The sequence below is a fragment of the Mirounga leonina genome, unplaced genomic scaffold (genome assembly GCF_011800145.1).
Source record: "Mirounga leonina isolate KUSES-001 unplaced genomic scaffold, KU_Mleo_1.0 Mir_93, whole genome shotgun sequence".
Taxonomy (NCBI): Eukaryota; Metazoa; Chordata; class Mammalia; order Carnivora; family Phocidae; genus Mirounga; species Mirounga leonina.
This window is the reverse complement of record NW_023270854.1, coordinates 48,694,366-48,706,789: the sequence shown is the minus strand read 5'-3', so window position 1 is coordinate 48,706,789 and position 12,424 is coordinate 48,694,366. Positions and strand designations below refer to the sequence as shown.

At 40.2% G+C, this 12,424-nt stretch overlaps 1 protein-coding gene across 1 annotated transcript in view; it reads left to right on the top strand.

Annotated features, from left to right (window-relative positions):
- The window catches only part of GREB1L (GREB1 like retinoic acid receptor coactivator), a 269,620-nt gene that overhangs the window by 220,304 nt on the left and 36,892 nt on the right, over nt 1-12,424 (top strand). Inside the window, exon 20 of the mRNA XM_034996030.1 lies at nt 828-1,020. Coding sequence (XP_034851921.1) covers nt 828-1,020 — 193 coding nt within the window. The remainder of the gene's footprint in view (nt 1-827; nt 1,021-12,424) is intronic.

Genomic DNA, 12,424 nt, shown 5'->3' with positions numbered 1-12,424 from the left:
AAGGAAGGAAGGAAGGAAGGAAGGAAGGAAGGAAGGAAGGAAGGAAGGAAGAAAAAAATAGAAAAGAATTTTGCCCAGATGCTCTTCAGTTACTCCTTGTGTTCTATGAGCAAAAATAGCTCAGTGACCTGATATACCTCATCTTTGAAAGTTTGGGGTAATAGCTCTGAGGATGTATATAGGATGTATATCACTCTATATTTAATTCCCCAGGGTACTGAGATTATTTCTTTGACAATAAAAAATATATATGTGGTTTTGAGGCTGCATAGCAACCTGGTACATCCAAATTGAACAGAACTGAAAATGATTCAGGTATAAAAATTTGGGTCATGAGGAGGGAGGGGTTAAGTGGCCCCTGTGTAACCTCCCCATAGTATAACATGCTCAAGGGAGGAAGGAGAGTGACATTAACACAGGGGGGATCCCTCACAGTTTGGGGGCCTCTCTGGGGTACCAGTCGTTGCACAGTTATAAGCATCATGTTTTGATGGAGAAACTCATTCAGATGACCTTTCAGACCAAAGTGATCCATCTCAGCTACAGATTTAGGTATCCTTGGCATGTAGAACTGAGTTACACTTTGAGGCATATCAGAGACAGACTGAAACAGGAAAAAAAAAATCTTCGAGATCTGTCTGAAAGTGATAAGAAGGAGTGTAATTATTGCTCTTTCAAATTAAATGTTGGTTGCTTCTAATCCTGCTCCCAATTAAAAAGGACTAGAAAAATAAAAATGAAAACATTATCTCCATTTTGGTGTCTGCTTCTGTATCTGATCCTTTAAATTAGGAGGTATTAATGTGACTTTCAATATTTCTACACAGTGTCATTTCGGGTTCTTTGTCACATGGTGAACCCAGTCATGGATTGGCTGATAGAGTCATTAACTGCAGAGAAGTCTTGGAAGCTTTCAATCTGCTGGTGCTCCAGGTTAGCTCCTTCCCGTACACACTACAGACCCAACAGTCTCGAATCAGCTCCAGCAATGAGGTTCACTGGATACAGCTGGACAACATGGTGAGTCTCTGTTCTGCTCTCTGATACACAGTCATGTTCTCAGTTCCCCAGGGAGCAGAATCTTATAATAAAATATGGTCATCGCTTTGTAAAATAACACATGACTTCAAAAATTTAACATAAAGCTTTATCTGCCAAAGGTTCCATATAATTATAATTATTATAAGACTAAAAAATTGTGAGTAGTGTCCTATATAAATCTGATTATGTTGTTTTTTAGGTTATCATGCATATACAAAATTATCCATCCTATATAGTTTTCCCCCAAAAAATGTGATATTATCTTATATGGCCACCAATAGCTTGGACTGTCTTTATGCCTTTAAATGATTAATTTCAGGGGCGCCTGGGTGGCTCAGTCGGTTGAGCATCTGCCTTTGGCTCAGGTCTCGATTCCAGGGTCCTGGGATTGAGCCCCACCCCCCCCCCCGTGGGGCTCCCTGCTCGGCAGGGAGCTGCTTCTCCCCTCTCCTCCCCCTCATGCTCTCTCTCCCTATCTCTGTCTCTCTCTCTCTCTCAAATAAATAAATAAATAAAATCTTAATAAAATAAATGATTAATATCAATCTGAAATGTGGAAATTTTATTGTCCTTTTGAAGGGCTCCTCTGTCATGTTTCAGTCTTACTGATCTATGACTGTAAGTTATGCTCATGTGCTCCCAGCAACTGGATTTTTTTCTTGTAATCAGTTCTCAGTCTTCTGGTTGAAACAGGGGATTGGGGCACCTGGGTGGCTCAGTTGGTTAAGCGACTGCCTTCGGCTCAGGTCATGATCCTGGAGTCCCAGGATGGAGTCCTCCATCGGACTCACTGCTCAGCAGGGAGTCTGCTTCTCCCTCTGACCCTCCCCCCTCTCATGCTCTCTCTCTCTCTGTCTCATTCTCTCTCTCAAATAAATAAATAAAATCTTAAAAAAAAAAAAAAGAAACAGGGGATTATGATACTGTTATTTGAAATTACTTAGTAGTAGCACTTAATGTGTTAAGAGCAGCCATCTCAAAGTTGTACATATTCAGGACTGTATGTTTTTTTGGCTCCAACCCCTAACACCTGGAAAATATTTTCCATAACCTATACAGTGTATGATAAATACACTATCCAAGAAAAGAAATGTGTTTCATCAAAAACAATGAAGATTAGCCATTAAGTAATGGATTCTTTGTTTAAAAATATTGAACATAATGGATATTTTTAAATAAACATGTTTAAGTAAAAGATGCCAGATATGTCTTACATAAGAATAACATTTAGGGGCACCTGGGTGGCTCAGTTGTTAAGCGTTTGCCTTCGGCTCAGGTCATGATCCCGGGGTCCTGGGATCTAGCCCCGCATTGGGCTCCCTGCTCGGTGGGGAGCCTGCTTCTCCCCCTCCCTCTCCCCCTCCCTCTGCTGCTCCCCTTGCTTGTGTTCCCTCTCTCACTGTCTGTCAAATAAATAAATAAAATCTTTTTTTAAAAAAGAATGACATTTATTCATTTATCAACCCGGTGCATTTCATTCTGTTATGAAGTACGTAAGTTTTCCCTGACCTGTAGCTCTTATTTTTGAGTATTGGTTTGCTCTTTGCAGTCAAGCAAGCTCAGGTCACTGAATCATGTTGGCATCAACCATGCCTCCCTTGTGAGAACTGTCTCAGTGTGTTCGCTAGCACATAGAGATTGCTTTGAGCTCTCACTTTGTTAGTATCTTCTCTATGCCATCTTCATCAGTTGGATGTCAAATTACAGGTGAGATTAAGAGGCTAGCTCGATTCCTTTGCCTCTAAAGTGTAGGGTGCACCTGAAGGCCACCCAAGTAGTTGCCCTGACATGGAATGGGATTGCCAATAGAACTTATGAAGGGAAAATTTATTTTTTGTTTTTTTAAAGATTTTTATTTATTTGACAGAGACACAGCGAGAGAGGGAACACAAGCAGGGGGAGTGGGAGAGGAAGAAGCAGGCTTCCCACCGAGCAGGGAGCCCGATGCGGGGCTCGATCCCAGGACCCTGAGATCATGACCTGAGCCGAAGGTAGATGCTTAACGACTGAGCCACCCAGGAAAATTTGTTTTTTAAGCCAACAGTTTTCCTATTAAATGTTAGCTTTCAAAATATTGTTGGGGGGAAAGAGAACCATCCTAATTTACCTTGTTGGTGTAGTCTTTTCCAGAAGGGATCACACCAGTGATAGGAAGGACTCATAGCTTCTGCCCTTTACCTTCTCCTGACATGAAATAATAGGGAAATATGCTTAAGATAATTTTCCTTAGAAGTCATTCCTAGGCGCCTGGATGGCTCAGTTGGTTGAGCATCTGCCTCTTGATAATCACGTCATGATCTCAGAGTTGTGAGATCGAGCCCCCACATCACGCTCCACACTCAGCATGGAGTCTGCTTGAGATTCTCTCTCTCTCTCTCTCTCCCTCTGCCCCTCCACCCACTCCTGCTCACTCTCTCTCTTTCTAAAATAAATAAATAAAATCTTTTTAAAAAAGTCATTCCTATGATTATGGTTACTTTTTTAGGCATAATAATGGTACTATGGTTATATTTTTTAAAGCGTTCTTATTTCAGGGGCATCTAGTGAAGTATTTATGAATTAAAGATTTGATACCCAGGATTTAATCAAAATAATTGAGGGGTGGAGAGTTATTATACTCTAATTAAGGTTTTTTTTAAAAAAATCATCACTATGAGGGGCACCTGAGTGGCTCAGTTGTTAAGCATCTGCCTTCGGCTCAGGTCATGATCCCAGGGTCCTGGGATCGAGACCCTCATCGGGCTCCCTGCTTGGCGGGAAGCCTGCTTCTCCCTCTCCCACTCTCCCTGCTTGTGTTCCCTCTCTCACTGTCTCTCTCTGTCAAATAAATAAAAATAAAATCTTTAAAAAAAATCATCACTATGAAATTGAGATCAGCATAGAAAAAAGATAAAAACTTTGAATCTAATTTATAACAACACCCTTACACATTAAGGAAGAATCCTAACCATTAGCCTCCTTTCGTTATCCTGAGACCAATGTCCTCAAAAAGGAAAAATTGAGAAAAGCAGAGTAATTCAATTCAAAAAATACTGAGCACTTGTGGGCTACTGTTAGATCTTCCCAAGAACACACAGAGAGAACTGACTGTTTAAAGGAGAAAGCAAAGTACAAATTAAAGTTACTGTTAATGAAAGTAGAATAACATATACATAGAGAAAACAGTTTGGTGGTTACCAAGGCAGGAGTGGGATGGGTGAAATGGATGAATGGGATCAAAAGGTACAAACTTCCAGTTATAAAATTAATAAGTCCTGGGGATGTCATGTACAGCATGGTGATTATAGTTAATATTGTATGGCATATTTGAAAGTTGCTAAGAGAGTAGATCTTACAAGTTCACATCACCAGAAAAAAAATTATAATATATGGGCTGAGGGACTTACTCTGGTGATCATTTTGCAATATGTATGTAGGCATACCTCATTTTATTGTGTTTTTATTGCACTTTGCAGATATTTCATTTTTTACAAACTGAAGATTTATGGCAACCCTGTGTCAAGCAAGTCTGTTGGCACCATTTTTCCAATAGCATTGCTCACTTCATGTCTCTGTGTCACATTTTGGTAATTCTCACAATATTTCAAACTTTTTCATTATTATTATGGTGATCTATGATCATTGATCTTTGATGTTACTATTGTAAACACATTAGTAGATTTAGCATTGTGGCACAATGCCACATCCATGTAAGAATGTGAACTAAATAGTATTGACAATGCACTTGGTCATCCAAGAGCTCTGATGGAGATGTACAATGAGGTGAATGTGGTTTTCATGCCTGCTAACACAACACCCATTCTGTAGCCCACGGATCAAGGAGTAACTTCAATTTTCAAGTCCTGTGATTTAAGAAAATACATTTCATAAGGCTATTGTAGCAATAGATAGTGATTCCTCTGATGGATCTGGGCAAAGTTAGTTGAAAACCTTCTGGAAGGAATTCACCATTTCAGGTGATTGAGACGTTCATGATTCATCGGAAGAGGTCAAAATGTCAATATTAGCAGGAGTTTGGAAGAAGTTGATTCCAAAGTTATGGATGACTTTGAAGGGTTTAAGACTTCAGGGGAGGAAGTGCCTACAGATGTGGTGGAAATAACAAGAGACCTAGAATTAGGAGTGGAGCCTGAAGATGGGACTGCATTGCTGCAAGCTCATGATAAAACTGTAACGGATGAGGAGTTGCTTCTTATGGATGAGCACAGAAAGTGGTTTCTTGAGATGGAATCTACTTCTGGTGAAGATGCTGTGAAGATTGTTGAAATGATAACGAAGGATTTAGAATATTACATGAACTTAGTTGGGAAAGAAGTGGCAGGGTTTGAGAGGATTGACTCTAATTTTGAAAGAAGTTCTGTGGGTAAAATGCTATCAAACAGTATCACATGCCACAGAGAAATCATTCATGAAAAGAAGAGTCCATTGATGTGGCAAACTTCATTGTTGTCTTATTTTAAGAGATTGCCACAGCCACCCCTGCCTTCAACAGCCACTGCCCTGATCAGTCAGCAGCCATCAACATCAAGACAAGATCCTCCACCAGCAAAAAGATTATGGTTTGCTGAAAGTTCAGATGATGGTTAGTATTTTTAAGCAATAAAGTATCTTTTAATTAAGGTATGTACATTGTTTTTTTAGACATAATGCTATTGCACACTTAATCACATAACTTTTGAATGTATTGGGAAACAAAACAATTCATTTGACTCATTTTATTGACGACCTGCTGTATTGTAGTGGTCTGGAACCAAACCCTCAAATCTCCAAGGTATCTCTATGCATAAATAGAATCATTATGTTGTACACCTGTTAACTAATGCGATGCTACATGTCAATTACATCTCAATTAAAAAAAAAATCAAGTTGTACACCTTGAATATATACAATTTTTATTTGCAAAAACAAAAACAACGGAGTAGAATAAGACAACTTTAAAAAATCAAAATGCTCTGGGGGTTGAAAGGAGGGAGAAGTCCCACCCATCTGAGAGCACTAGGAAAAGTGACATGGAGAGAGCACGGCAGATGGCATTGCAAGAGTGGAAGGACTGGGCACGGGCACTTCTGGCAGCAAACAGCTTGGGCAGCACCACAGAGGAGGAAACATGGGGATTTTTCAGAGAACACTAAGGGGATGAAAAGAAACCTGGAAATATACAGATAGAGGCTTGCAGTGCCAGGCTGACAAAGTTTACACTTATTACATGGACATTAACAATTTTTTGATAAGGGCATAGTATTATTAAAAATGCAGTTGAGCCTTGAACAACACAGCGGTCAGAAGTACCCACCCCTGTGCAGCTGAAAATTCGCATATAACTTTGACTCCCCCAAAACTTATCTACTAATAGCCTACTGTTGGCTGGAAGCCTTACCAATAACATAAACAGTCAATTAACATCTATTTTGTATATTATATAATTATATACTGTATTCTTACAATAAAGTAAGCTAGAGAAAAGAAAGAGTTAAGGAAATCATAAGGAAAAGAAAATACATTTACAGTACTGTACTGTAAAAAATCTACATATAGGCAGAGCGACTGATGGTCCTGCAGATCTGTCTCTTGCTTCAACAGTGTTTGGACGGAACAGACCCAGGGATGCCCCTTCTTCCAGCCTCCAGACACCCTCCAATCTCTTTTCCAGTTGCAACCTCAGAACCATCTCAGCCATCCTCTGGCTTCAGGACTAGCCATCACCAGTTTTTGAGCTTAAGTCCTTATTGCCAATCAGCCATGAGTTCCCGGATTCATCAGAAAGACCCCATCACGGTGGAGGCCGCCCTCACCTGCCTGGCCAACATGCATCCGCAAGACTCCAATGCCTACCTCTCCCTGGGCTTCTGTTCCAACGTCAGCCATGTGGCTCTGGAGTGCCGAGTCTCTTGAAGATACAAGATCGGCCCGGCAGCCATTCACTCTTCGGGACATGTGGAAGCCCTCTCAAGATGAGTAGGGTAAACCCATGGTCCTGGAGAAGAATCTGAACCAGGGTCTTCTGGATCTGCCTGCTCTGGGTTCTGCCCACACAAACCCCCATCTCTGTGGCTTCCTGGAAAACCACTTCCTAGATGAGGAGGTGAAACTCATCGAGAAGTTGGGCGACTACCTGACTAACCTCTGCAGGCTGGCTGGCCCCCAAGGCTGAGCTGGGTGAGTATCTCTTCCAAAGGCTCACTTTCAAGCAAGATAACTAGGAGCTTCTGGAGCCCAATGGCCCATCTGCATCCCCCTGGGTGTCAGGGCTTCTGCCTGAGCCTCTCCCTGCAGCCACTAGGCAGCTTTTTAACCACCCTGGAGCCCTCCCCCAAGCCCTACACCAAGTGAAAACAATAAAGCTATTTGCACAAAAAAGCAAAAAATAAAAGCAAAAAAAAAACCCTCAAAAACCCCTTATGTAAGTTGGGCCCATGCAGTTCAAACTTGTTGTTCAAGAGTCAATTATATTATCAGAATATACATATTTTATTTTTATACTAACATGGTAAACGTACAACTTAATGAATTTTCACAAACTGAAAGCACCCGTAGAACCAGCACCCAAATGAAGAAATAGAACATTACCACTACCCCAGAAAACAGGCACTGCCCACCAAAGGGTAACACTCTTCTGGCCTCTTACCCCATAGGTTTGGTTTGCCCAGTTTTGAACTTGATATAAATGGAATCATGCAGTATGCACTCTTTTGTATGTAGCTTCTTTTGCTCAGCATTGCTTGTGAGATTCTTCTCTATTTTGCATGAGTCATAAAACATTCATATTGCTGTATATAGATTACACTGGGTGACCACCACAATTCACTTATCCATCCCATTCATTTATTTCAAACACTGCTGCTATATACATTCTAGCACATGCCTTTTAGTAGACCCAGGTAGGTATTTTTGTTGGGTGTATATGTGGGAATGAACGCATATGTTCAGCTCTAGGAGATACTGAGAGGCTGCCTTTTAAAGCAGTTCATTCATGATAGAGGTTAAGTCGAAGTGATTAAACATGGGGAGATCAGTCATCTGGCTTTTCTGATAATTCAGGTTCAAATTAACAAATACATAAATCATGGTCCTAGCCAGAAATAGTAGGGGAGAAATGGTGAATTTTCTAGGATTTCTTTACTGGGGAAAAGAGAACAGTCCGAGATATCTTTGAGGCCCAAGAGGAAGAGTGATCCGTGGAGGGCAGAGGAGGTGGATTTTGAATGAGTTAAGGCTGAGGAGAGTGCACCGATGCAAATGCAAATTTGGAGTTTCTGCTGGGGCTTTATGATGTAGATTTGGAATATTTTGTCAAGAACAAAGATTATAGAAGCAGCTGGTGTGGATAAAATGGTTGAGGAAGGTAAAGAAGAGAACTGCCAAGAGGGTGGTGGCCAAAGACTGATAGGTACAGGCCTTTGGATTTGGCCTCAGGAGTCTTTGGTGACCTTCCAGGGAGCAGAGCATTTGGCTGGCGAGAAGCAAGGACAGAAGCGAGAGGACAGGGAGAGCTGCAGGTGAGGGTCACTGGGAGGGTCGGACTTTGGGAGGAGGGAGATTTTGTTGTTGTTGTTGTTGTTTTGTTTTGTAGGAGAAGGGACATTTTCCCAAAAGACATAATGATTCAGTATGATTTGTGATTCTTGGGACACCATGTTTCTTTCAAGTAACATCATTCAGAGCTTTGTAAAACACATTTTAAAGGGGGTCCCATTGACATCTATTACAAGGTTTATAATACTTAGAAAACTACAGTTACAGTTTAATGCAAACCTAACAAATTGGGTTAAGTATTCACATTTAATTCTTATTTTTAGTATATCTAGTTCTTAATCTATAAAGTCTTTATAGATTACTAAAAAAAGTACTGACGCCAAAAAATACTGGCCTCCAGTACAGGCCATCTGTTCAATAACCCACCCCGTAACTTTGCTAAGAGAGAGAAATTAAAATGAGGACAGGTGGATGCATCCTACCCAGTGAGTGAAAATGCTACATCAGGAAAAACAGCGGGCTTGGAGGAGGATTTTGTATTTTCCCAAAGAAACAGGACAGGATGAGAAAGCCTTTCCACTCTCTCTGTACCGGTAATCCACATAAGGAGAGAAACCCAGATGAATGACTTTTTTTCATCCTGAAATGACTTACTTGACACAATTATCCAGAAGGAAGGGAGCAAACAAACAAAAAAAGGCTTCCAAGCCTCCAAAATAGATGCCCCTCGCTGTACCCTCTAAGGCTCCACTGTTTACAGGATATACTGTGGTCCTCTAGCGTATTTACTCTCAAAAAAGATCCTGTTAGAACAAGCAGGAATAACTGGTTGCGGGGGGGGCGGGGCACAAAAAAATGAAAAGCTGCCAATTAAATAAATGCTTTATCTTCTGTCTTATGGACCTTATAAATCACACAGTTGCTTATCTGTTTTTCTGAGTTACTAAAAAAGCTCAGAAACAAAATGTGCAAAACCTTCTTGTGTGCATTTTTGAGAGCACTAGCTTCATCCCTGGCCCAATCTTATTTGTCTTACCCTTGCTTCTTCTTCCTCTGATTGCTTACTTTATTTTTAACTTATGTTTTAAGCTATTGTATTACCTTTATGAAATGAGTTGGAGAGTGTTTAAAGAAAAATGTCAATACATAATATAACAAATAAAAGTAAGACTAAAACACATAGGACACATGACAGCTAGGAGAAATGACTGGGAAAAATTAAAGTAGAAAAGAGGAAAGAAAACTTTAAAAAAAAAAAGCAAATGCTTTTTTTTGATGAACTCAGAAAGCTTACTTAATATTCTGGGGGCTATTTATATTTAAAGACAGCTTGTCACACATCGCAGGATCCTCTCAGGGAAATTTTGTGTCACATCCCAAAATATTCATGTCATATAATGACTGAGTCATCAAGAAGGAGGATGGGGCGCCTGGGTGGCTCAGTCGTTAAGCGTCTGCCTTCGGCTCAGGTCATGGTCTCAGGGCCCTGGGATCCAGCTCTGCATCGGGCTCCCTGCTTGGCGGGAAGCCTGCTTCTCCCTCTCCCACTCTCCCTGCTTGCATTCCCTCTCTCACTGTGTCTCTGTCAAATAAATAAAATCTTTAAAAAAAAAAAAAAGGGATGGGGCGCCTGGGTGGCTCAGTTGGTTGAGCGACTGCCTTCGGCTCAGGTCATGATCCTGGAGTCCCGGGATCGAGTTCCGCGTCGGGCTCCCTGCTCGGCAGGGAGACTGCTTCTCCCTCTGACCCTCCTCCCTCTCATGCTCTCTGTCTCTCATTCTCTCTGTCTCAAATAAATAAATAAAAATTAAAAAAAAAAAAGGGAGTTTAAATACAGTGAATTCTGCTTATGAAGGCAGAAAAGTATAGATTCCATTTCTAAATAAATATTTTTTATAAAAGAATAAGCTTTTCTGAATTACCATCATTAGATGATGTCAGAGAAGTTTTTTGTAATAAGAGTTTTTGAGTTTGTTGATCTCCAGAGAGTTCTATAGATAAGTATCAGTATAGAGAGCTGCTCTATGAGGGAAAAGTCTGACCAGTGACTGTACCAGCCTAAAAATGTTATTCCTCAGAAGATGCCTGAACAAAGCAAAGAGAAAACAAACCATCTGTGTAGTTACCATCTGCCTTAAGAAAGCACGTCAACATGGGGTGCTTGGGTGGCTCAGTTAAGCATCTAACTCTTGATTTCAGCTCAGGTCATGATTTCAGTGTTGTGAGATCGAGCCCCATGTCAGGCTCTGTGCTGGATGTGGAGTCTGCTTAAGATTCTCTCTCCCTCTGCCCCTCCTGCCCTCCCTCTCTAAACAACAACAACAACAACAACAACAAATAAAACATGTCAACATTAACCACATATTAAAGTTCATTTGAAGGGAAAAGAAATTTTGGTTTTGCCCCAGAGATAACTGTAGATACCAGGTTATATAATGAAACAAAATTTTTTTCAGCTTCATTGAGGTATAATTGACATTAAATTATGACATTTATTTTAATAGTTATTTTATGTATTTTTAATTGAAGTATAATTAACATACAGTGTTATGTTAGTTTCAGATGTACAACATCATGATTCAACAATTCAAAAATTACTCACTGTTCACCATGTGTAGTGACCGTCTATTACCAAGCAACCTTATTACAAGATTATTGACTATATTCCCTATGCTGTACTTTTCATCTCTGTGACTTACTTATTTTGTAACTGGAAGTTTGTATCGCTTAATCCCTTTAATCTACTTCACCCACCCTTCCATTCCCCTCCCCTCTGACAACCACCAGTTTGCTTGCTTACTTGATATATTTATTTTTGCTCTCTATATTTAACAGTCTGTTTTTTGTCTGTTTGTTTGTTCATTTATTTTGTTTTTTAGATTCCACATGTGTGAAATCATATGGCATTTGTCTTTCTCTGTGTGACTTATCTCACTTAGCCTTATACCCTCTAGTTCCATCAATGTTGTTGCAAATGGCCAAGCCTCATCTTTTTATGTTTTTTTAAGTTTTTATTTTCATTCCAGTTAGTTAACCTACAGTGTTATATTAGTTTCAGGTGTCCAATATAGTGATTTAATGCTTTCATACATCACCCTGTCCTCATCACCACTAGTGCCCTCCTTAATCCCCATCCCCTATTTCCCCCACCCCCCACTCCTGGCAACCACTATTCTACTTTCTGCTTCTATGAGTTTGACGATTTTTTTTTTTTTAAGATTCCTCATATGAGTGAAACCATGCAGTATTTGTCTTTCTCTCTCTAACTGATTTCACTTAGCATAATGTCCTCAAGGTCCATCTACATTGTCACAAATGGCAGGATTTCCTTCTTTCTCGTGGCTGAATAATATTCCATTGTGTGGACATATACATATACATACTACATCTTCTTTATCTGTTCGTCCGTTGACAGACACTTGGTTGCTTCCATTTCCTGGCTATTGTGACTAATGCTCAATGAACATGGGAGTGCATTTATCTCTTCTATATCCTATTTGCATTTCCTTTGGATAAATACCCAGAAGTGGAATTACTGGATTAATTTTTAATTTTTTTGAGGGACCTCCATATTGTTTCCCACAGTGGCTGTACCAATTTACTCTCCCACCAACAAAGCATGAGGGCTCACTTCTCTCCACATCCTTGCCAACATTTGTTATCTTTTTTCCTTTCGAGAGCAGCCATTCTAACAGGTGTGAGGTCGGTGGCTGGCTCAGTCATTGGAGCATGTGACTCCTGATCTTGGGGTCGTAAATTCAAGTTCACATAGGGCCTAGATATTACTTTAAAAAAAATTTAACAGGTGTTTGGGTGATATCCCATTATAATAGTCACCATCTTGTACATTAGATCCTTATTCTGATTTGCATTTCCCTGATGATTAGCGTTCTTGAGTACATGTCCATGT